Source organism: Lonchura striata, chromosome 8 (assembly GCF_050655825.1).
Source record: "Lonchura striata isolate lonStrDom1 chromosome 8, ASM5065582v1, whole genome shotgun sequence".
In the NCBI taxonomy this organism is placed as follows: domain Eukaryota; kingdom Metazoa; phylum Chordata; class Aves; order Passeriformes; family Estrildidae; genus Lonchura; species Lonchura striata.
The window spans coordinates 31,488,964-31,514,110 of record NC_140710.1 but is presented as its reverse complement, the minus strand read 5'-3'; the positions used below and the strand labels follow the sequence as shown (position 1 = coordinate 31,514,110).

Here is a 25,147-nt window from a genome sequence, read left to right as displayed (position 1 = left end):
CCGCCACCGCCCCCTCCGCGGGCACGTGAGCGGCGGGCACGTGACGGCGCGAGGCGGCGGCGGCCGTGATGGCGACCTACGTGAGCGAGCTGGAGGCGGCCAAGAAGAGCCTCAGCGAGGCGCTGGGCGAGAACGTGAAGCAGTGAGTGCCCTCGGGGAGCGGGGGGTGCGGGGCTGGGCCGGCCCCTCGCGTTCCTGCCGAGCCCCGGTGTCCGCGCCTCAGCGGAGGTGCTCGAGCAGAGAGCCGCGCGCTGCTTGACGCCGTGGCGCTGAGAGGTTGGACTCGATGATCTCGGAGGTCTTTTCCAAGCGCATTGATTCTGTGGTTCCCTGCTCTTCCTGAGGTACTGGGCCAACCTGAAGCTCTGGTTCAAGCAGAAGATCAGTAAGGAGGAGTTTGACCTGGAAGCGCGCAGGCTTCTCACGCAAGACAATGGTAAAATCAAATAACACCTGCCGTTCGTTTCCCTGCCTTACCCTGCCAGGCCAGGGAAGCTCGTCCAGGTTCCGCGGTGCTTCCCGAGCGGGGAGAGTGCTTGTGAGGAAATAGCAGTGGCCAGGGCTCCGGCAGCAATGGGGTTAACGTGGGAGATGCCCTGGCTGCATGGGGAAGTCCCCGTGTAACGCCGGCACTGACGGACAATTTGTCTAAATGTGGTACAAATGTAAAACATGCTGTTCGAGCAACCAAAAAGCCATTTTTTGATGTCACTCTGGAGGCACAGTCCTTTCTGCACTTTCCCTTTGGCTGTAGCTGGAGTAGGGCAGGGAGCCCTGCATTCACCAGGGTGCATTTGCAGCAGGCAGGTCCTTCCTGGCCTTTGGGACTGGCAGGTGGGGGTGCTGAAGGGTGAGGATCCTCTGTCTTTGCTTCTCTGTGTGTCTGCACACATGGGTGAGCATTGCTGAGCTCATTCTGGGGGCTCCTGGCTTCCACGTTTGTGATCCCTGTAGGGAAAGGCAGGGAGTTTTTTGGTGCTCAGACTCCAAAGAGGATCCTGTAGCCCTCTGATCCTGCCTCTGAAGTTGTTTTCACTTTCTCTTGTGCACATTTACTCATACATTCCCAAAAGCCTCTGCAATGAAGTTCTGTTTTGTTAGAACCTATTTGAGTTGACTTCTTCTTTGTGGTTCTCATTTTGGTGTATTTTGTAGCAAGACCAAAAGCGCTGCAGTGGGGTGCCTGCATGGCAAGAGGGACAGCTGCTCCTCTGACTGGCTGAATACACCAGACTTGTCAAGCAGCTCTGTGTGTGTGTGTAACACTGAGAAGTGACCTCGTTATTTCTGTGCCGTGTGTATTATCGTCTGTGTTGTTCTCACCTTTGCAGATTCTCAGCCCAGTAGAAGAAAACTAAAAAAAAACCTTAAACTGAAAATTGACTGAGCAGGTGGGGAGAACACAAGAGTGGGAAAGCTTAGGGAGCTAATGTAGGATGGCTTTGAGGGTGTGCCTCTGGGCACTGATGTGCTGCTAATGAGCTCTGTCTCTTTACAGTCCACTCTCACAACGATTTCCTCCTGGCTATTCTCACCCGATGCCAGATCTTGGTTTCTGCCCCAGGTAAGTCCTGAGAAGCCTCATTGGTGTAACACTGTGCCTGCCACTTGTGTGTTTGGGGTGTGTGTGCACAAGTACCCCAGTGTTCTCAGCCTTAATATTAATGGGTTTTTTTTTGCCACACAGGTAAAAATACAGCAAAATAATGTTTCAGCAGAAATGCTTCTATGACTAAGCTGTGTGTGCTTGGTTAGAGGCTGATGCTGGATTGCTGCCTGTGATAATCTGATTAGATTTCTGGGTTGGTGTCTGCTGCCAGCTGAAGGGTCAAGGCAAATGCAGCCTTCTCTTTGATGTGCTTTGCTCTCCTCTGGTCGTTGTGGAGAGCTGAGCATTCCTGACTCCTCTTCATTTCAAGCACATATCTCATAGAAAAGTGCTTACAGGGAAGCCTTGGTTGAGCTTTGACCTATTAACCCAGTCATCTGCAGATAGTTAACATTTTAATTTTGTGAGTATGTAGAATTACATTTTACCTTTGTCAGTGTCTAGAATGGCTGTCCTCAGGGTTGCAGGTGTGTTTTGTTTGGTCTTCAAAAGAGCTCTCAATCCAGAGATGTGGTAGCAAGAGCAACTGAGCTGCAATTCAAGATGTGGAAATGCTGTGTAGGAAGGGAGAGAAAATTGTTACAGCTCACATGGGCTGAGACCTGAGAGATGAGTTTTTTGAGAGAATACCTGTTACTGAGGTGCCTATTGTAGCTAGAGAAAATAATGCCAGCAAAATCCATGGCTGCCAGTGTGTTTTTGTGTTGGAGCTGGTCCTGAACTGTTCTAATTAGCTGTGCTAATTAAATGGTAATTGCCCCCACCTCCAAACTTGCTTTGTTTGCTCTTGATTAAACTGCAAAAACACCTTGTGTTTTTGCCCTAAACTTGTTCCCTTTAGGGGTCTCGACTCACGTAAACCAGTAGGTTTATGTCTGAATCTGCTGCTCTTTGCTTTTAGCTTGGAGTAATTAATTACAGCTGGATTATAAAAAGAACGCACAGGAACAGTCATTCCTCTGATGATCACCTGGAGCATCTGAGTCTAAATGAGGAGGGGAGGGAGGCAGTGCCTGTTCTCTGAGCTCAGCAGTGAGCTGCTGTGAGTGTTGGAGTGCAGCTCACAGCCCAGAGGTCTTGCTTCTCGGAGGCAGTGGTAGGCTAGAGCCTCTTGCCATGTGGCTGAGGTTGGGCTTTGTTATTCCTGTGTGCATGATCTGAGCCCAGCTGTTCTGAATGTCACTATATAGTCTCCTTATGCCATTTAGTCATGGCATGCAGCTGCCTGGTCAGGATTCCTCAGCAAACTCTCCCAGGTGACCCTTTCCAAGGCTGTTTAGGATTGTGTTGAAGGTAGGAGCCCCAGCACAGAGAAGGGTGCTGTTCCACAGGTGCTTTCCATATGCTCCTTATTTCCTGCCTGACCTTCTTTAATTTCAAGTCCCTGGAGGTAATTTTCTCTTGTCCCATTGCAGCTGCTCCCCTCAGAGCCCTCGAAGAAGCCTGGTTGTAGTGGTTCAGCAGGTCATGGCAGCATGTGGTGGTGAGCCAGCTGGCCAGGGTCCTTTCCCAGTGCTGGTCACCTCCAGGGCTGTCAGGCAAGCTTTGGCTGGCTGTGTCCACAGATTGCATAAGCCAGCTTGAAAAAAGTCAGTTTATTCATGGTTGTGTGGTCTTAAACGTGTGGTTTGGTGCTCTGGAGCTAACAGTGCATTTAGCTAGTCCCTTCCAGCAGCTCAGCTGTGCTGTCCACAGATCAGTGCAGAGTCTCCCAATGATCTGGGAGCTGATCTGTGCTGAAGTGCCTCTTTCTGGGCTATTGGTAGATTTCTTACAGGCAAGATCTCCCTATCAGCTGTGTGTGGTGTACAGTTGTACATGCAAGCCTAGGAAAATATAGTATCAGTGGAATACTAGCTTTTAATGTCTAGATTTCTTTTTCTTCCCCTAGATGCCAGTCTGACACCTGCTAGTATTTTTGTGTGTTGTTGTTTGGTTTTTTTTATCTTTTTTTTCCCCTCTCCATGTAAGAATGGAAAGCTAACAGGCTTTTGTGTCTGCCACTGTCTTTTGGGTAGAAGGTGTTTGCTTCATGATTCATGGAAATAAGTAACTTTAAAGAAGTGTTTTTGAGGCACTTGGCACAACATCAAAAGGGTTACTGATGCATGTACTTTCCACCTTGGTGTGAGAGATAAGGGGAAAGAGCCATTCTTAAAATGTTATTTTGTATTAAAAAAGTAAACATGTGGTCAGTGGTAAAATTGTACTTGATACTGTACTGTGTTGGAATAAGAACCCTTGGGGAAGGTATTTTTCAGGAGTGATTGTAATATATGTTGAACCATGCAAACAAACCCATCTGATCCCAACTTTGCTGCCTCTTGTAGTAGTGGTTCCACCTGGGATTTAGAGGAGCACTTGGTGAATGTCACCCTTTTTGAGGATGCTTTGCATTTCCCCCTCTCATCTGCTCAGGCTGTTGGTCACCCAAACAACTTGAAGTGCCAGTTGCACAGCCTTTCTGCCGTGGGACATTTAGGGCTTGGTGGTGCAGAGGCAGGGAGGTATGTTGTCTATCCTGATGTGAAGGGTGACCATTTGGGGTCAGCTCTCCTGGCTGGGTCCTCTCCCAGGTCCTTCTGCACTGCCAGGCTCCTAGCTGATGGGATGGGGTGAGGAGCAAAAAATCCCTTATCTCTGTGCCCTGCAGGAATGAAAACATCCCTGTGTTACCAACATTGTTCTGGGCACACATCCAATACACAGCTACCATGGAAAAAATTAACCATCTTCCGCTCCAAACCAGCACACTGGCATTTTTTCTTCCCCCAGAAATTCCATCAAGAGGGACTCTGGTTTACATCCTTTCTTAACCTTGCACGGACTTGCTTACTAAGCTGACCTTGTTTGTTGGACAGTTGCAAGCACTCAGGGTAGCAAGGTTTCTTGAGTTAATATGTATCTTGCTTGAACTGTTCCCTCCTTTCTTAGCTAAATGTTAGCAATAAAACCGAGACAATTGCCAGCACCTGAGTTAGTGATGTACGGATTTATTTAGTGGTAGTGTGAGGCCAATTAAATGATGGCTCAGTGAATTAGAACTCATATGGAGTAACAGGAGCATTTTATTTCATCAGGTTTGTCCACAGGCTTTGCTTAGAGGGCTTGCAGCTGGGAGGTTGGCTCAGGTTGCTTGTGTTTGCTTCTCTCCAGAGTACTGAGAGGGGAGGAAAAGTAAGAAAATGGGAGTGTGAGTTTTTGGCAGAGGAGATTCAGCAGAATATCAACCAAATGTCAGCAGAATACCTGACCAAAACCTTCTTCCTGCAAGAAGATTAAAACAAGCAACCCCCTCCAAACTGAAGATCAAGTAAACAGGCGTGGGAAATGTGTGTTTTCTCTCTGTCTGCTTTTTTCTATGGTGACTTTCTCTGAATCTTTGTCCTTTCCTCATGTAGCATGTCGGGAAAACCTGACAGGTTCTGTCTGGACTGGTTGGTGCCATCATGTTGGTGCTATGCAGAGATGTGGCAGCTTCTAGAAAAATGTTTTTATCTCTTCCTGATCTTTGAAGACAGAGCAGCAGTGGTTTCTTAAGGTCTGATTCCTTTGCTATCAATATTGAATAAAAGCTGCATTCATCTCTGAAGTTTCATGTCTGAGCCAACCCAGCCTTGTCATTTGTGGCCAGGAAGACAAGTACTGGTTTCTTAGAATGCTAGAGGGAAATTTTGCTTTCTTCATCTAGTGCAAGTCAGGCTTGGTAATATGAAAACCTGGAAAAGGAACCAAAAATTGTGCTATGGGCTTGTTATAGTGGGGAATAGGAGATTGTATCTCACCTTTTCCTTGTTTTAAGATGAGTTTGGTTAAGTTCTTGTTAAATGTGCACGTTGAGATTCAATTAAGTTGCATCTTTCGGATCTGTCAAAGCCTATAAATTTAGTTGCCATTTAATTTAAAATCTACTGTATTATTTTTCTTAAGAAAGGTATTTTAAAAATTCAGACTTAGCTATAACCTATTATCAGGGAAAAGAGTGTTTGCAATTTCCATCTCCATCCATTGCATTTTCTCTGGTCACAAATGAGGCTGTGAAGGAGCTGTGTGAGACTTGATGTGGTGCTCCACAGTGGTTTCCTATGCTCCATTATTAGGGCCTCTCCTGTGATGTATTGATGAACAGTGACACCAGCCTTACAATTTTTGGGGCCATTTTATTTATTATCTTTTAATTTCTTAAATTGAACAGTGGATTTTGACAACAGGGTTTGTAGGCTATGGGTTTCCACCTCTCTAATAGGATGTAACTAAACTTCTTGGTCAACTTTTTTTTTTTTTTAATATAGGGAGAATGTGCTGTCTCTGTGTGTGTAGGTTGTTTCTAAGCCCTTCTTAGCAGCTGACCATTCAAAAATTTCAAAATCCTCTATCTGAGCCTGACCCTGTTGGAATTTTTTTTTTTCCATAGCAGGGAACACCGTGCTCGTGCTCCAGCTGGGAGTGTGGGAAGCTCCCCATAGCCAAGGACTTCTAGCCAGTCTCATTCCTTACAAACAGGACTGTGGTATAATTGTGTTTGAGTTCCTGTCTACAGCAAATTAAACATATTTAATTCTTGATTAGAGTACATGAAGCATAATTGGGACAGCCAGAGATAAACTCAGAGATTGGCGTGAAGCTGGTGAGAACTGTGGGAGCAGGAGAGAACCACAGCTGGGTGTTGGTCAGTGCTCAGTGAGGCTAGCCAGGCTGTGGGTGGTGAGATGTGGAAAGGCTGCTGTCACTTCTTGTCCCTGTCTAGAGGAAATGGCAAATTCTGGCTGAGGTGTGGCCAGGGAATGTCCAACACACTGCTGTGCTGTCAGAGCTGCCTGGCTGCACAGCTCTAGCTCTGCTTTGGGGGCAGCTGAAGTGTCCAGAGCCGAGCTGTCCAAGCTCCCTGAGGTGTTCATGCTCAGGGCACGCTGTGCTCCAAAGGAAGAGGATGCTCGCTTGCAGGGCAGGAGGGTGCTGGAGGCACACAGCACAGGCTGCTCTGTAGCCACGAGAGGGCTGCCGAGTATCTGAGTTGTGCTTCTTCCCTGCCAACAAGCACACACACATCCAGTGCAGTGCAGCCAATTTTCCTCAAGGAATTAATTGCTCACAGATACTGTAAGCCTGTCAGCAGGAAATTTGCTAGGCTGTCCTTGCCAAGCCTGTGATTATCAGGATGTGGTTTGGCCTGCTGTAGGGGTAGCTGTCAGACAGTGTTCGGTGGACTTTTGAGCTGATTATATGACCAAATGTATTTATTTATTGGTACTAAACAAGAACCTCTTTTTCCACTGTTTTCTCACTGGTCACATTAGTGACATCGTGCTCCTGGGCTCAGTGGCCTCTGCAGTTCTTCCCTCTTCTCCTTCTCTTCAGTGTAATGGAACAATCAGCTGTGATATTTAATAAGGATCCATGACAAATCTTGCTGAAGGAGAACTGGGGAGTCAGGCTGCTCAATTCAGATGGTTTAGCATCTGATCTGATCCAGGAGTGGGTGAGAGGAGAGCCTACTCCATGTAAGAGCTCCAGGCAAGCTCTTACCTTTCTGATGGAACAAATAGCTTGTTCCTTCCTTTTGGATTTTCTTACAGGCTGTGTTTATCTCTCTCCTTCCACTGTGGGTTTTGTGTGGTGTGTGGACAATAAATCATGGGTGTTGTAAGTGAGTCAAAGTAGCAAGGGGGTGACAAAGGAAGGGAGGGGCTGCCAAAAGTGTTCTCCCCTCAAAAGACCTTCCTCTTTGCTATGGCTGTTGATTTTGGGTTGAGGCTTAACAGGTGGCCAAATGTTAAGGGTTTCATCCTGGCCCTAAATCAGCAACACCAGTTGAGTGGGTGTTTTGTGGGTTTTTTGTTTGTTTGTTTGTTTGGTTTGGTTTCTTTTTCCTTTCAATTTGTAGAAGGTGCTGGATCTCTGCCATGGCCAGGTGGCTCTGCAACTAAACCTGGAAAACCCAAAGGGAAGAAAAAGATTTCTTCAGTTCGCCAAAAGTTTGATGTAAGTGCCTGTGGTTCACTTTATATTTACCAAATTCTTAAAACAAGCGATTTACTGTTTATTCAGGCAGTCAGATAGAATTCTCTAACTCTCAAAGTGTTAGAAGCAAGATCCTGGGTGTAATGTTTTCAGAAGGTCAAGTTGTTTCAGATCCGAGAATGCCTTTTAAAGGTGCTATCTTCTGGTAAGTGGCACAGAAATGTGCGAGATCCGGTTCACTTTGCAGCAGAGGCTCTGTACATCCACCCAGTACTGTCTCACCCCTGTTCTGCACTTGTTTCTGTGCTTACAGAGCAGTGTGGAGGGGACTTGGTGTGACAGAGATTTGGGATGAGGCACTTTCTTCAGCAGGCTGGATTTGATAAGGTGCATACTGCCCTTCTGAGGAGTGTGATTAGACACTCTGTGTGTGCTTCAGAGACTAGTGTCCCAAAGGAATGCAAGTCCAGCTGAAGGCTTCTTGTATTTAGGAACTGTCAAATTACAGTGCTCACAGCTGCGACCTGTATTGTGATGTTCTGAATTCAGACTGTGTTACCTTGCTTGTCTTAAAACTTCACTGTAACTTTTAGTTCAGCAGCAAGTAGATGAGAGTTTGAAAAGCAAGTTGTGGTGTAGTGGAAGTCTTAGAATTTCATTTACTCACTACCACTAGGATACACCAGATTTCTAGTGTGTGTTTGTACACATGTTCAGGAATGCTTGGCAGTAAGCACTGTATGAAGTGCATGTTATGATGAATGGGTTTTCTGGTACTAGTGGAATTCCTGAGTAGTTTGAACTTGGAAGTGCCTTGGTATTTCATAGTGTTTCCCTCACTGCTCAGGGTAACAGCTGTGAATGACCACAGGTCCATTCCAGTTGGCTTCTGCTCTCCCAAACCACATTCCTCTTGAGAGTTGCTTACGTTTTGAAGGTCTTTTTTGCCAGGCATGTGACTTTCCTGTAATGAAAGCATGAATATTTAGAATTATGGGGAGGGAAACCTGCTTTCACACACAGTGGGTGGACTGGTTTTTCACTCTGAGTTAAATGCCACACTGTCCTTTGACTAAAGCAGCCCCTGTTTCTCCCCTGAAACTAAGATGTGAGAAATCCACTTTGCTGCATATTCATTGTTCATGTTTAAAGAGTGTTTGTCCTGGTGCCCCATAAAAGCCTTGCAGCAATCTCCATTATGGAGATTGGAAAGTAGAGGGAGTGTGATGAGTCTGTTTCCTTGTGGGTTAGAGCTGGGCACATGGCTGCGCTCAATGATCAATAATTTACATTTGCTTTGTTCCCCCCTTTATCTGGGGACTGAGGAGCCATCACAGGCACTCAGAGCTTGAGAGACAGTGCGGCCAAGGATTTGTGCTGGAAGACATATGGCCTGGGAAATGCCCCTTCTAGTATGAATTCCTGTTCTGTGATGAGTTTTTTGTCTAAATAACTAAGTCAGTTCTGAAAAACATAGTCTATCTCAGTGGCTGTTCTGTAACACAGCTCTGCTTGGAGTAGTGAAAGTACACAGGGAGACTGGAGAATGAAATTGGTGCTGGAATTGGGCTAAGTTTAAGGCATTAGAAAAATGTAAGAATCAATCACACAAGTTTGGGTTTTAATCTGGAGGGTAACTGTACAGATAGTAAGTAAAAATATACCATTCTGTACAAGAAATTACTAAATAGATGAGAACTCTTCAACATAGAAGGTGTCTGAGAGATGTGAAAGTCCAATCACTGGTCTGAGTAGTGTGAAAGGAGATAAAAAGGACAGTAACTGACCACATTTGAGGCTCCTGGGAGAATCAAACAAATCTAGCAGGTGGGGAGGTACAGAGCAGACCAGAGCAGGTGAGTCTTCATGTGGTGTGTAGAATTTCTTGCTGCAGTGTGTTGTGTATACCCAAAGTTCAGGTGGTTTGGGGGTGCTACTGGACAAGTCCTGTGAAAGGATGCCAACACTGACTAACCAATTTCTTCAGTCACAAGTAATTGGGGAGGATTTTTTAAGGACTTCTTATAGGTGTAAGCTTTCTGAGTGGAGAAGGGATGTCCCCTTGATGAACCAAAGGGTCTGAATGAATATTGTGTTATGCTTTAATGTTGTGTTCCTGACAGCACCGGTTCCAGCCTCAGAACCCGCTGTCGGGAGCCCAGCAGTTTGTGGCAAAGGATCCTCAGGAGGATGATGATTTGAAGCTGTGTTCTCACACCATGATGCTCCCAACACGTGGCCAGCTGGAAGGAAGGATGATTGTCACTGCCTATGAGCACGGGCTGGACAATGTCACCGAGGAGGCAGTGACAGCTGTTGTTTATGCTGTGGAGGTGAGGCTGGGCTGGGGGGCTGCAGTAGTTTCATAACACCAGCAGCAAAAGGCTCTGTGTGCAGTGTGGGGTGTTGTCCCCCAGCATGGGATGGAAACCTGCTGCTCTGATGGTTCTCCAGTTGCCCTTTTGTCCCCTGAGTAATGTGAGAATGGAGAATCTCATGCCCTGGGTGTAAAGTCTTGGGCTTCTGCCTGCAAGTGTTAGTTTTGATGTACTTGTACAGTACCCTGGCATGCTGACATAGCTGTTGTGGAAAATGCTATTCCTGTCACTTAAAAGGAGGGACAGAATGGGAATGCCAGTTTGACCAGTTCTATAAAAAGCAATCTATTACAGGCACAGTGTCTGGCCTGGCCCATGAAGGAACAGGATCAGGTGATACTTGATCCAGGTGAAGTCCTGGTTTGGCTTTGGCCATTGGTCACGGTGCATCACTGTACACATCCCAGGAATAACACAGCCACTGCTTGGAGCATTGATGTGTGGATGGTTTTCTGCACTCAGCATGTGGAGGCCAACATGAGTTCCCCAGCTGGAGTGAGGCCAAATGAAGAAGTTGTCTGCTTGTTTTTTTCCCACCATTCTTTCTCCAGCACTGTTCAGGCAAATGAAAAAGGATCAGTGAGTGGCTTTTCACTGTCATTTCAGGGCGTGTATTTCAGTTCAAGTGTAACATCTAGTGTCAGTTATAAAATCTTAATCAGAGGTTGGGAATTTCCTAGCATCGAAGACACCCCTTTGACATTTGAAGCAGGACATCACATATTAAACTATAGTTCACAGGCTGATGTTTATGGTACTCACAAAATGCCATATTCTCTGTATCAAAATGTTGGATAATGAAAACATCCTGTCCAGATATTGGTTCCCTTCCGCCTTTAGGTCCCTGTGGTCAGAGCAGCACTGCTTCTGTCTTGCCATTTGTTGAGGCCCTCCTATCCATGAGTGAATGTATCAGCACATGTCACAAGATTTGTTTTCCTTGCAGAACCACCTTAAGGACATTCTGACCTCTGTGATATCCAGGAGGAAAGCCTATCGTCTGAGGGATGGCCATTTCAAGTATGCCTTTGGAAGCAATGTCAACCCTCAGCCATATCTGAAGAACAGTGTTGTTGCTTATAACAACTTAATTGAGTGGTAAGGAGCTGGCAGCACACTGATAATGTACATGGGTTTTTCTAGTCTTGGAATTACTCCATGGCTCAGCTGCTTCTTTTATTTGTGTTGATGGCGTCTTGTTTTCACACACTAGGAAGGCATTGGTATGGAGGGCTGTACAACTAAACAGGGAGTTGAGGATATGGGGATTTCCCAGTACAGGACTGTAGGGACAGTGTTACATCTCTCTCCCTTACCTCTGCTTGCCCAGCAGTTTATTTCTGCTTTTTGGAAATGTCAGTAACACAGCAATTCTCTGCCTTTGTGGAGGCACGGCTGTTGTGCCATAGGATTAAAATGTCAATGAGGACCTGCAGGACATTGCCATCCTGTCATTTCCTGCATGCAAATGTGTTTATGGTTCTGTGGCACATCTTTATAGTTAGCAGGGCTTTGAGGTCCTTCAATTTGGAGTCTCAGTGTCAAAGAGTTTGTGCAGTGCTTCATGGCAGCTTTTGTGTATGAGAAGGCAGTTTTGTTTGTCTGTGGCAGCTTCTAGCAGTTGACAGGAGGTCGTGGGTGTTCGAAGATTTTATTGTAGCATTACAAACAACTCTCCCTAACGGCCAGTGTTTCAGCTCAATGTTGTGTGTGCCTTAGTTTTTATGCTGGGTAGAAACTATTGTCTGCAAGTAAGAAAAAATTGCACAACTGAGACCATTTAAGCAAAGCTGGAGCATGTTGAGGGTCAGTCCACACTCCTTGTTAAACTGAAATTTAAGAAAATTTTATTAAAGCTGAAATAATTTTATGTGCATATGGCCCACACCAGGTGGGGCAGTACAGCAAGGCTCCTGCTGTATGACAGCCACAGCTGGTGCTGGTTTTGTGACTGGGATGTTTTCTGCCTGCTCTGCCCCCAGCCCCCTGAGCAGTGCGACGCCCTCAGCGGGTCAGAGCCTGGCCCCCCCGCCCGCTCCTGATGATGCTGAGCAGCAGGCAGCCCTGCTCCTGGCCTGCTCTGGGGACACTGTACCAGCATCCCTGCCTCCAGTCAACATGTACGACCTCTTTGAGGCACTGCAGGTAAGCTGGTCATGGCACACCTTCGTGTCACAGACAGTGCTGCCCTAGCTGCCAGTCTTAGGCATGATTTATGTGCACGGAGGGGGATTTGTTTTCCCATAGTCTCTTTCCTTCTTTGACTTTGATTTGTTCCCACTGTTAACTCCTGGTTTAATGCCTGTTCTGATCCCCTTGGTCACAGAGCTGATGAGGAGATCCCTATCTCACAGCTGTGCAAGATGGGTGAGCTCTTCCTCTGCAGCAAGGCTGCAGTGATTATATCAGAACTGAGCTGGACAGATTTTGACAGTGCTGCAGCAAAATACCTTACCTGTCATGTGCCTTCTTACTCCTCATGTTCCACCTGGGTACTTAGAGGAATACTTGGTCCTGGCATGCAGGCCACTGCAGTGGGCTGGCTGTGATCACCCCAGCCCTGGGGAGGCATTTAAGGTCAGCTGGGTGAATTTTTATTGGTGATGTATAGCTGTGGGGGCATTGCCTACTTTGAATTATTTGTTAGAATTTCCCCCTTGATGATCTCTGCTGTTGTGAACAGGCCTTGGGATTTTGTCTCACAGGTGTGGATACTGACCACAGAGCTGTAATCATTCATCTCGTGTTTAGTCAGAATTGTTTTTTCTGTGGTTTTGATGATCAGTTATTGATTGCCACCACATTACTATTTCCTTACCATGAGATCAGCTTGTTGGGACCCCAACAGTGTAAAGGTCCGTTTCCTAGCCCATCGCAGCCAGAGAAGGAATCTGGAATGCTTTGGATCACATTGTTGTTTATTTTTTCTTGCCTATAACATTCTTTCTCTGACCTGCTGAGCTCTGCCCAGCAAGGAGGCCATGGCATTCTGACATGCCCTGTCGGGCGGTGTTTGCCTTTTGTATCAAAAGTTACGTACAGTTTGTTTACAATAACATTCCAATATCTATCATCTATGTTGGACAGTGTGTCTCTACCTTAAACTAATAGAAAAGTGTCACCATCACACCAAGACATGGAGGACAAGAAGAAGGCTAGGACTTGCCCAAGTTCCTCCATCTTGACCCCTGAGTCACATTCTAAAAATCCCAAAATTCTACTTTTCCACCCTGTGTTAATTCAAATATCACACTACTCAAACCCTTGTGGCTTGTAATTCCTCATACAAAATTGACAGTCTTCCACAGGCCAAAATTGAAGCCACAGATGTTTTTGACTTCATGCCAAGGTCTCTGAGCCCCCTGCTAGCGTCTCGAGACAGCCAGGGCAGGCAGAGGGATGTCCTGGACTCCAACAGGCACTCCCTTAGCAAGTGGTGTAAGAGGTGTTTGTGCTGTGCTGGCAGGGAGCAGCTCTCCCTGTGAGAGTCCCTTTGTCCCCACTCTGCAGAGCTGGCCCCTGTGGTAGAGGCAGGTTATTCCCTGGTAACACAGGCAAATGTGTGTGCAAGTGTGCAGCTTGTTTCCCACCATGCATTTCCAGGTGCACAAAGAAGTGATCCCTGCACACACGGTCTATGCTCTCAACATTGAGAGGATTGTCATGAAACTCTGGCACCCGAACCACGAGGAGCTGCAGCAGGACAAGATCCATCGGCAGCGCCTGGCCATGAAGGAGGGCCTCCTGCTCTGCTAGAGCTGGGCAGCCCTGCCAGCCCTCAGGTGGCTCCAGCCTGCTCCTGGGACTTATCATTCGGATGCTCCTTACCAACCTGTGTCAGCATCTCCAGGATGATGTGATTTATGAGTCAGCTTTTCCTATGGAAATGGGACTGAGTTGTGGGACACTTCCTCTGCTTCCCCAGAGTCACGTGCTGTGGAGTACTTGCAGCAATGCCACTGAGTTGGGAAAGAGAAACAAGACACATTTGCTAGGACTGTTTTTAGGAAAAATAAATGTGAGAGGGGAAATAGTTGATTTTAAATAAGGTCTGCTCTTGTCTTCTTTTGTGAGCATGGAGAATCTGCCTCCTTACCCTCACCTCTCAGGTAGTTTTCCTCCTGAGCTCAGACTCCAGAGGCTTTGTCCAACTTCTGTTGCAGTTGATGGGGTCCTTTTCGTTAACTGATTAAGGGGTGGGCTCTTGTGAAGATGAGCAGTTCTGTTAGCTGACCTTGTTCCTCTTCTACCAGAGGAACTTCTGATTAGAAGCTGTGACAAAACAAGGCAAAAAGGGAATTGTCTTGGTGTTGAAGACTCCTTGGATTTGCAGCATGAGCAAATCTCTATCACTTCCTTGTAAAAATATGCAGTCTTGTATTGCTTCATATGAAATGATGCAGCTACACTTCTTCACATGGGAGAGGTGTAAAAGGAGAAATTCTCTTGTGTAAAAGGAGAAATTCCACCTGGGTTTCAGGTGCTCTGACTCAGCTCTGGGAACTAGTTTTATTATAACAAGAGAATTCCATTAAAGTGTCTTAATTACTGCATGACCTGGGTTTGACCTCAAACACGAAGGTACCCGCTGAAGTGTGACTCAGTGTGTAATTGAATTGAAACAGCTTCTTCTGGGGGAATATGAAAGGGGAAGCTCATGTCTCCATTCTGATCCTCCTATTTGGAAGGTATTTGGATGGGAGACTTGTTATATTTCTTTTGGAGTTTTCTTCTCTGCTGTACCCTGGGGACTGAGGAGGGTGCCGTTCCCTGATGTTTCTTCCCAGTTACTGTTTTTATAACTTCCTTTCCTGGCCCCTGTGACTGTTCATGTTGCACCAGCATTGTAACAAGGGGCAGTGCAGCTGTCCCTGTGTTCCTGGCTTTCCTGTGTCTCCTTTGGGATGTGCTGTGGAGTCAGGCATAGCAACAGGCAGTGTCCGGACAGGAATTGGTGGCTCTCTTCATGAGAAGATCACTTTAGGATTATGAAGAAACTGGGAAAAGCAACAACACAGAACTGCAGCAGGGCCTGGCAGGATGGGAGGGGTTGTAGGTAGGTCTGGCAGTGTGTGGTTAACACGGGAATGGGGCAGAAAAGATGGACAATTCCTTTTGGTCCTCTTCTTTTGACTGTTTTGTTTTTCTGTTGTTAAGCTGGTCAGAGCGAGCCTGAACTTAAAAGTTGACTCAGTGGCTCTTACATGACAGTTTTTAAAAGCAGTGTTTAACCTGAGTAACTGTGTGGTGGTGAGATCATCAAGCCACCCAAAATACAGCCCATGGGGTGTGGGAGGGAGATTTCCCAGATAGTTGTGATGCTTCTGGTGTAAAATGAAAGTACTAAGTTGGTTTGATAGAAACTCTGGGGTAGGTCTGAGGATCTTAGATGTGAAGAAAGCACCCAGCCTCTGACAGCATCACAGGCGGGTTCTGAAACAAATTGCTAAGTGTGGCACTAGAAGGTCCCTGCTGTTTGCCTGAGCTGTGTTCTGAAGAGCCAAGTCATCTATTCCACCCTGACAAAGTGGGGTGTTTGATATGCCTGCTGCACATCAAAGGTTCCAACAAGGAACTCGTGTCAGCTGCATTGCAGAGATCTGAAAAGTGAAAGGCACATGTTCTCAAAGCACTTTGCCATGGAGTGTGAGTTTTTGTGATAAACAATGATTTACAGGCTTCTTGGGTCATGGAGCTGCAAGGGATCATGGAATATTCTGAACTGGAAGGAAGCCACAAGTATCAGGAGCCCAACACTTAAGGGAATGGCCCATATGGGGATCAGAACCATTATGCGCACCTTGCTCTAACCAACTGAGCTAACCCTGTGGCTAACTGGAGGCTGCCTTTCCACCCTCTGCTGAAGGAAGAGCCAAGCTCAAAATTAGAGCAGGTTGTTTATTTCCAGAGATGAGACCAGAGAAGCAGTGCCATCTCCAGTTCTGGTGTGTGAACATGTGGACAGTAAAGGTTTTCCTTGGACCCCTGCCCTGAGAGCAGGATACTGATAGGTATCACTGTTAGGCTGTGACATGACATGTCTGTCTTCACTACAGTAGCTAGCCCTCTAAAATGAGTAACAATGCTGAACTTCAAAGCAGCACAGAAAATAGTTTGGCAGGGTCTAGCTTTTGCCCCAATACCCACCCAGAACCTGCCAGCTCTGTGGCAAGCTAAGCTTGAGCAAAATTGTTCCTGACAGATGTTAGCTCAAAAACCTTTAGTGGAACTTAAAAGTTACCTTGGTAACTTGGTGTTCTTTTAGTGGCCTTCACCATTGAAGGCTTTTTCTTCTGACCCCTGCCTCTTGCTTCAGACCTGGGATTTGTTACAGTCATGCCAGAATATGGAAAGACAAAAGGGAAGGGATAACACCTCACTTGCCATGTCCTCAAGAGTGAGAATTGCATCTTATGCTCTTAACCCTGTAGGAGCTATGCAGTGTACTGAAAGTTGCCACTTTTGGAGTTTCTATTGCTTCTGCTTCCACTTCTAGATCTGTACTGAAAAACCACTTGCCAGCTCATGAACAGGGGGGAAAGAGTGCTTGAGATCTTCACTGGGCTTGCTTCATGGCCTGGGTTGGGGTGAAGTTGTTCATCTCGTCCCAGAAATGATCAATGTGACCTGCATCCCTGTGAGTGTATCAGTCAGAAAGAAAATCTGTTACTTTTCAGTTTCAGCTGCCAGACCTGGCTTAAGTTTGACCAAACCTCTGCAGTTGCGTGCCAAGCAGGATGCCAAGGATGTGAATGTAGCACTCATCAACACCCCCAAACAGCCAAATCCTTGCTCCCCAGACTTTGGCCTTGCCTCACTGGGGCTGTGTTGGTTATAATTAAAAAACCACTGTTTCCATTTGAATTTCTGAAACCAGTTTCCCAGTGGTAGGCTGGGTTATAGTTAATTAAAGGCTTCCACAATCAGATATCTTGTTCTGTGCAACAACAGCCACTTCTGAAATGTCACTGTGGTGAGAGCAACGAGCAGGAGCTGGGGCCACTTTCATCTCACAGGAAGGGCTTCTGGCCTTTCCATGGAGCGCCCTGTAACCTCTGAGTCCTTTAAAGGCTTTTAAACCCTGTTTTGGAATGTGTCAGCAGGGCTCCTGCCCAGCTCCTGTGGCCATGCATGTTCTTCCCTGCTGCTGTCTCCCTGTGCACAGCTGGCCAGCTCTGCATCTCAGGAGGTGATTTGGTCCTGGCTGAGCCATCTGCCCTGTACTTCTATTTATAGCTCATATAGATGCTTCAGATGGATTTGGCAGAGGAGCAGCAGGTCATTGTCTGTGCAGTGTAGTCTTTCTGTGGAATGTAGGCTTGATTTTCAGATATTTATAGTTTGTTAGTGTATTGTTGATGGGAGCAACCACTCTGTTTTTCCCTAGAGCAACATAAATATTTAAGACTTCCTTTTTGCACTGAAACTTTAATTTCTCGCTAAAATGCTGTTTTCCCACCACAAAGAAAGCACAAGGCAGCTCAGCTTGCTTTATTTTCACCTGTGTCTCTAGCCTCTCCAAAATACTCACGAGAAGTTTGTTCCAAGGTGTCAAATGTGAGTTTTAGCTCTATAATAAATAGAGTATTGAATAACTCCATAATGAAAGGCTTCAGAGTATTCTTATCCACTCTCTGCATTCCCTAAATACAGGAAAGTGGGGAGCAAGAGCCTGGCTCTGCTCCTGTGCTCTGGGAGTCCCTGGTGCAGGTGCAGCCCTGCTCTTTCTCGATGGCTCACTAAAGGATTGATGCTGCAGGGTCATTCTCCTTTCTCATGTGTTGGAGATTCATCTCTGAATTCCTCCTGCTTTGCAGAATGTCTCAGCTGGGCTCCATGGTTTCCTCTGGAACCTGTGAGAGGGGGTGTGTGAGAGCAGGGCTGGACCTTCACTGTAGGCAGCAGATGCCACAGTGTGTGATTCCCTCATTCTGCCAGTACAGCCACCAGCAGTGGAGGGAGCAAGGCAGAGGTGTCTTTGTCTTGGTGTCCCTTCTGGAGCTGGCACAGGCTTTGCACAGAGCCCTGGAGAACAGCAGCAGCTGCATCTCACAACTCTTTGTGTTGATAGTGCTAAAAAATGGGGTTGCAAAGCCCTTGGAGCAAAAACAAATAAAGTATTTACTCTTTGCCCCAAACCAGCTGGTACACACTGGTGCAGCAAGTCCTAAATCCTGTCAGAAAAGAGTCAAACCATGTGTCGTTGCCCCTGGGTCAGCAGGGCCCTGAGCAGCACATCTCAGTGTGGTGAGGCTTCTTTTTTTTTTCGTTAGAAATGTTGGAAACTAACACAGGAAGGAAGGCTAGAATCTGGTCTCCAAAGCCCAGGAAGCACTGAGGGCAGCCTTTGCTCAGCCAGCTGGGTGCAGGGAGCAGCACGGGGCTGTGCAGCAGCTCCTGAGGTTTGCTGACCCTGGCACCTGCCCTGCCAGGGATGTGGGGAAGGCTGGGAAGCCCATCACCATTACCAAAACAGTTCTCTTGCAATTTCCTGGAGCTTCCCAGCAAAACACAGCAAGCAAGGCTCGATTTCAGGTGTTCTCTCAGAGGAGACCCCTCGAGCCATGGGTGCAGTCTGCCAGAGGGACATGTCAGTGTCTGTCAGGGTAGTTGCTCCTCTGACCTCATGGCTTTGTGGGCTCCAGCTCCCCTCACCCTGCTCAGACACTGATGGGGGTTTGTGTCATTTGAGTCTTCAGCATGCCCATGAGTGGGAAAAACAAGAGAGGCAAAGACAGAAACCCAGCAGCACACAACAGACACGTTGAGAAACCACCTGAGCACAGCCCAGCCATGGCTGTCAGCAGCAGTGGCTGACACACACCACTGTGTTTGTGCTGTTGGAAAGCTCAGCCTGGCTGTTCCCTGGGGGCTGTTACAGCTCATCCCACTCTCCTGGTCCCAGCTCCCAAGGACTTGGTATGGATGTATTTACAGCTTTGGCATTGTAGAAAGCAATCCATACTCTGGATCCCTGTAAACTGGCCTCCTCCCCACCAGTGCTCAAGGGAGGAGCTGCCCCCGCACGCTGCTGATCTCATTAAAGCTTAACTTACACATCCACAGCCAAAAAATAAAGGAGTAAAGCACACAAAGTCTGAAGTGCATCATTAATAAAGAGCAGCCCCAGCTATTTGGAAATCACGCCTTGAAATACTAATATTGAGTCCCTCAGGACTTGAACCAACTTTGCTATTTCGTTTTTTTAGTCATTAATCAGTGGCTATAGCTACATAGTTATGATTAAACAATTGCACTGTGAACCTTTTAGGCTTGGCTGATCTTTTGTTTTGAGGAAAAGACAATCCCAAGATGAATGGGCTGTCTGGATGAGTGACACCAGGAGTGAGCTCAGCAGGACTGAGCAGTAACTTGGGGAAGAGTAATTCTGACCACCAACCTGTGCCCTATCTTGCAGAAATGACACGGAAGTGTGAGCAGAGGAAGGAGCAGTGCCCTTCCAACGTGTGGTCTCCACCCAAACCCTCACTGGCTCCTGGGAAGGTGGTGATGAACAAGTTGGCCCATGCCCCCAGTGTGTCACACTGCTGCTGGCTCAGCTGGCACAGGGGAGCAGGGCTGTGCCTGGATGGCAGTGATCAGCTCACCAGAGCATGGGCTGGGCACAGCTGTGCTCCTGCACTAAAGGGCAGCTCCAGGCACCCCAGGCAGGACCACACTGTGACATCAAAGCACCGAGGAAGGCACAAGGAATACAAATGTGCTGCACCTCAGAGCTGGTGCCTAAGCACAGCTGGGTCTCTGCTTGGGCTGTGGCAATGATCTGATGGGTCCCCTTCTGAAGCTTCTTGCTTAACCCCAGAGATGCTCAAGGTCCACTGGGCAGAGGTGCCAGGCCAGGCGTAGAGGCAGCACGGTGGAAACACATCCTGCATGTCCTGAGGTGCTGATGGAGCCTGGGAGAGGAGCAGGCAGAGCACAGCTCCCATGGATGTCTTTGTTGACATTGTGGTGAGGACACACATCTGCTTCCCCAAGCACTTACTGGCTCTTGCTTTTGCTACTACTAAAAGGGAATATGTGACAAATAAAAGTATGGGCCTGACTGCCTAAACGCTAGATTGTCCAGGCCATGGAGGAGCATCTTGACTCTCTCAGCAGCCCTTCACTCACTGTCTGGTCTCATTCCTGTAATTGTTTTTTATCCTGATATAAACTTGGAGGAAACTTGAAGACCATTAGTCACAGCTTCTGCTTTCTGTGGCTTTAATTGTTTATTTGTTAATGCTTTCTGAAAATGGTAACCACAGGGGAAAATGTGGTCCTTAGCCAGAGACTGGACTGAACTGACTGCAATGATTTTAACTATTACAGTTTTTTATGAGAACAAGATTTCCAATTCCCGCAGAAATTGGCCTCATGCTCCCCTCTCTGCTGGGCTGATATCAGTGCTCTGTGTCCCACACCTGTGATCCCAGCATCCTGCAGCATGAGAATGCCCTGGGCATGGGTCTGTGCTCCCTGTCAGTGTCACGGGTGAGACGGAGGAGCTGGAGCTGCTCTCCAAACTGAACCTGAGGAGGAAGAGCAGCAGGAGGGATTTCTGTCAAAGAGCAGAGCATGAAGGCACGTGTGGACCTTGTTTGGGCCATGCCTGAGGCACATTTGCTCCCTGGGAGGGCAGGGTAACAGCACTGCTGCCTTGTGCTGCTCCAGTGGAGCAGGTGAAGTTTGCCCCAGCTTGTTTAAAGCCTGGAGACGTGCAGAGGCTGAGGGAGCAGCAGGAAGTGCTCCTGCTGGCAGCATGCAGGAAAAGGCTGTGGGCAGTGCCCATGCCTCCTGGGAGGTTCAGAGGGAGCTGGGGATCAGGGAGGCTGCAGCTGCTCTCCTGTGGCACAGAAGGGGGTTCCAAAAGGCCCCTTTTGCTGCAGTGCCCAGGTGAGAGGTGGGGCTCAGCCTGTCCCTCTGGAGCAGCTGTGTTCCCCGAGCCACTGGTGTCCTTGCTCACAGCAGCAGTCCCAGGGCTTGTGCCTGGCAGCTGCATTGACCCAAAAACCCCAGGGGCAGGTGTGGCAGCCCCACTTGGCATCACTGCCAAATTCAGAACTGCCATTCCAGAGACCCCAGTGCATTCCAGGGGCCAGAGAAGCGGTGGGCACACGGGACAGCCAGGTACAGAGGCAGAGGGAGGGAGCAGCCACCATCACTGAACAGCTGTGGAAGCTCTGGGCTCCAAACCCGAGCATGAGTGCCCAGAAGCAGCTGTCTTGGATACTGGTGCCACATCACATCTCCTCCCAGCCCCTCGGGGTGCCAGGGTATGGCAAATGTCTCCTCCCAATGGTGCACAGCTCGCTGAGTGGGCACTGTGGGGCCATCATGGAGTGTGGAAAGGAAAGCCCGCAGCGCTGTGGGACCAGCCCATGCTGTGCTGCTGCTGGAGGCTCCTGTGTGTGCTTGGGTCTTCTGGAAATCCCCTGGCACTGTGGTGGCTGTGTGAGTCTGGCAGAGGCTGAGGTGGGGGGATAAGGGAGATTGGGGAGGGCTGTGGCTGCCACCACATCTCACTCTGTTGGGGAAATTCCTTGGTGGTTTAATATCTTTACATCATCCTTATCTATGGTTTTCTGCTCACTTCAGGAGTGAGTTTTCTATTTAAGGCACATCATCTAAAGTCTAATTCCTTCCCAGGATCACCAGGCAAAAGCCCAACACCCTTCCAGCACAAAGGCTGATGTGTGTCCTTGGTCCCAGTTCTCCAGTTAAGAGCTTGCCTGGGGAGGGGGTCTGGCATCTCACATGGCATGAGGATGCTGCTTTTCCCCTTGCTGGGCTGGGCACAGTCAATTACACGTCCATGGAATAACAGAGAAGATTCAGTAGTATCTGGGTAAATAAGATCTGTGTGTGCCTCCTCCTGCAGTGTTTGTCACCGAGCCGCAGCTTCAGTTCGCTTGGAGAAGAGCTCTGAGACCTGCGAGTCCAGCCCGTGGCCCAGCACCACCTTGTCACCCAGAACATGGCACCGAGGGCCGTGTCCAGTCCTCAAACACCTCCAGGGCCGGTGACTCCACCACCTCCCAGGGCAGCCCATTCCAGTGTCCAGTCACCCCTTCTGTGTAGAAATACCTGTGAGTGTCCATCGTGAACCTCCCCTGGCTGGACCTTAAGACAAGGTGTCCTCTCATCCTCTCCAAACTAACCTGGGAGAACTCGCCAAACCCCAGCTGGTTACAATCTCCTTTCAGGTGCTTGTAGAGGGTGATGAGGTCACCCCGAGCCTCCTCCAGGCTAGAAAACACTGATCCCTGGGGACACTCCTGATGTCTGGATGCCAAGTGGATGTGGCACCAGTCACCACCACTCTCTGGGCCTGGCATCCAGCCAGCTCCTAACCCAGCCAAGAGTGCTCCTGTCCAAGCTGCAGCTGTGCCAGGGAATGCTGTGGGAGACAGTGTCAAAGACTTTGCTGAAATCCAGGTAGACACATCCACAGCCTTTCCTGCATCCACCAGATGGGTCAGCTGGTCATAAAAGGTTGGTGGGGCAGGAGCTGCATTTCCTAAGCCTGTGCTGGCTGGCTCTGCCCCCTTGGCTGTTCAGTGTGTGCCATGTGGCTGCACTCAAGGTGATCTGCTCCAGAACCCTCCAAGGCCAGCTTGATGGGTCTGTCATTCCACACATCCTTCTTGTGGATAGTCTCCAGTCATCTGGGACCATCCCAGTTATGCAGAATTGATTGTAAATGAGGGAGAGCTCATTTCCTCCTGCTCCCTCATGACTGCAGGATGGAACTGATGCCTTGAGAGGCTGACCCAGAACAGAGACTAAACAGAGCTAAAGAATAAAGTAGGGCTTTATTGAAAGGCATCAGTGGATGCATCTTGGGCAGCACAAAAGCCCAGCCAGGGATACACCCAAGATAAACCAAAATGGTCACAAAATAGACAGGCGGTCATGAGGTTTCACACTTTTGTAAGTTCTGTTCCATTTGCATATTGGGGTTAATTGTGCAATTACATCTTCAGGTTATGAAGTCCCATTTTCCTTGTTTTCTCTCTTCAGTTCCCTGTTGTTCATGCTCTTGGGCCTGCAGCTCATAATGGTTGGCCTTGGTCTCAAGCTGGAAAAGGATTATTTTGTCTATCTACCCTGTGAAGAGAACTTACTAACTCTTAATATGAAGCTAAGAGCTTCACACCTAGGCAGCACAAAATCTGAAAAATATGAAAGCTGAAACTTAAGGCATCAAACCCACGCAGTCCCCTGAGCACTTGAGCTCAGTTCATCTCGGTGGGTCACGAAACCACAGGAGTACAGGAGAGGCACCCCTGAACGGGCCCTGCTGAGGCTGCCCCAGGCCAGGTGCTCTCACAGCCCCTGGTCAGTCCCACTCGGTGGGAATTGCTCCTCCAAAGCCTGAGGAAATGCAAATCCCTCCCTGGGGAATCCCCCCTGGCCCACTCTCACAGCCCATCTCTGGCCATGTGCAGCCCACCAGGACTTTGCTCTGTGTGTGTGGAGAGCTGGAAGTGACCGTGGGGAGGCCTGGGGAGACAAGGGCTGGAAAGGGGGAGCTGCAGTCAGTTCTCTGAGGGCTCTGCACCCATGAACAGGGTCCACAGCAAGCCTCATGTGGTAGATGCATGACAGAGCAGTTGCTCTCCCAGCACTGCCTCTCTGTGAGCTCATTTCCTGCAGTTTATCTCCTCTTGGGCAAGTTGTGTGCTGTAAATCATAGAATCATTCAGCTTGGAAAAGAGCTTTAAGGTCAGATGTTAGCTTGGCACTGCCTCGGAGAAATGTCACATCCAGTAATTCTAAAGAGTTAATTTTGTGGGAAGGCACAGGAAATCTGAGAAATGCAGAATTATTTCTCCTGGAGTTAGCAGCAGCTGGGCCATGTGAGCAGATGCTGGCTGCTGGCATGTGTAAAGCCCAGAGAGCAGATTAAATGCTGCTCCCACAGGGGGTTAAGCCATTACTGACTGCAGAGCTCTGCTGTCAGTAACCTGGCTCTCCAAACAGGCAGCTCTAACCCTAACCCTGGCACGCTGGCTTTCCGACTCTCAGTAGCTGGAAATCCACTTTATTACTTTATTCCCTCCATTCCTCCCACACAACCTCTCAAAGCAAATCATGCTTCATTCACCAGGCACCAAATGGTGAGGGAAGCTGGTAAAATGGTCCCAAGATTTCTCAGCTTGTGCTGATACTGAGCCAGGGGAGGGGACAGGCAGCCAGCCCAGCAAAGCCACCCAGCCCCGCCAGGGTTCTGCAACCACGGGTGATGCCATGTGGCACTTAGCAGTCATTAAATTTGTTTAAGCTGATTATTTGCTGGATTAACAGGCAGACAGCAGATTGCCAAGAGACTTTTTGAGCCCAGGAGGCATCAGCTTGAGAAGAGGTGTAAAAGAAAACCACAAAGATCTGGACTGGTGAGGAGGAGAGGGGAGACAGGGGGGGTCAGTTTGTGGTGACGTGGACAGAACACAGCTCACAGGGCTCGCTCCAGTGGTTCCCCTGCCACTCTGTTTTGCTGGGAGCATCACTGGGTTATGGCTCCAGGGAGCCATGTGCTATGCAGGGAGCTCTCCCTGCTCCCTGCATAGCAAAGCTGCTGGTTGTGGAAACCAGCTAGTTATTCTTCCTTCAGCTCTCGTGAAAACCAGCAAGCACAGAGACAGAGGGACTGGTATTACTGCAGAGGCAAGAATTGCTCAAAAATAAAAACTGCCCAAGCAATTTGTGGTTTGAGACAGCAAGGTGCCTGTGGCACCAGAGAGCTGCAGCTCAGATGCTCTGGGCTCCCTGATCCTCCAAGGCAGCTGTGGCTGGGCACGGACACACAGTTCCCGCAGCTGCCTGACTCCTTTCTGAGGCTTCAGAGCAGTGTTGGGATTCCTCCAGGCTTTGAAGCTGACCTGGGGCAGCCCCTGCAGAGAGGGCAGGGTGGAGGACAGCACTGGGATGAGGCTGTGTCCCAGCTCTGCAGGCAGTGCTCCTCTCCAGGAGCTGGTGTCCAGCACAGAGAAACCCTCCACCCCACAGGACTGTCAGCATCTGACAGGTTGGGGTTTGCTTTTCATCTTGAAAGATTTCAAAAGCCTTGAGGATGCCAGCACTGGGTTGCTTGGACTTTGGGAAAATCACAGCCTTAAGCAGCACATTTTTACCCCAGATTTGACTATACGCACGCTCTGTTATTGAAAGTCTACAAATATCTCTGCTGTGG

At 48.3% G+C, this 25,147-nt stretch overlaps 1 protein-coding gene across 3 annotated transcripts; it reads left to right on the top strand.

Moving 5' to 3' along the window:
- The first annotated feature begins 42 nt into the window (after nucleotides 1-42).
- On the top strand, nucleotides 43-19,211 carry TADA1 (transcriptional adaptor 1). Of its 3 annotated transcripts, none has more exons than XR_014957139.1 (8): nucleotides 43-142; nucleotides 345-436; nucleotides 1,499-1,564; nucleotides 7,494-7,591; nucleotides 9,694-9,903; nucleotides 10,895-11,046; nucleotides 11,931-12,525; nucleotides 13,552-13,688. XR_014957139.1 is itself a non-coding variant. In XM_021546005.4 (8 exons), exons 1-8 carry the CDS (start codon nucleotides 69-71, stop codon nucleotides 13,702-13,704), a joined length of 1,008 nt encoding a protein of 335 aa, XP_021401680.1. In that variant the 5' UTR covers nucleotides 43-68; the 3' UTR covers nucleotides 13,705-19,211. The 3 variants fall into 3 exon arrangements, 2 of the variants coding, with proteins under 2 accessions (XP_021401680.1, XP_085442982.1); XM_021546005.4 differs by having other exon boundaries at nucleotides 11,931-12,093; nucleotides 13,552-19,211; XM_085586856.1 differs by lacking the exon at nucleotides 13,552-13,688 and having other exon boundaries at nucleotides 11,931-12,093; nucleotides 12,275-13,545.
- Nucleotides 19,212-25,147: the final 5,936 nt, after the last annotated feature.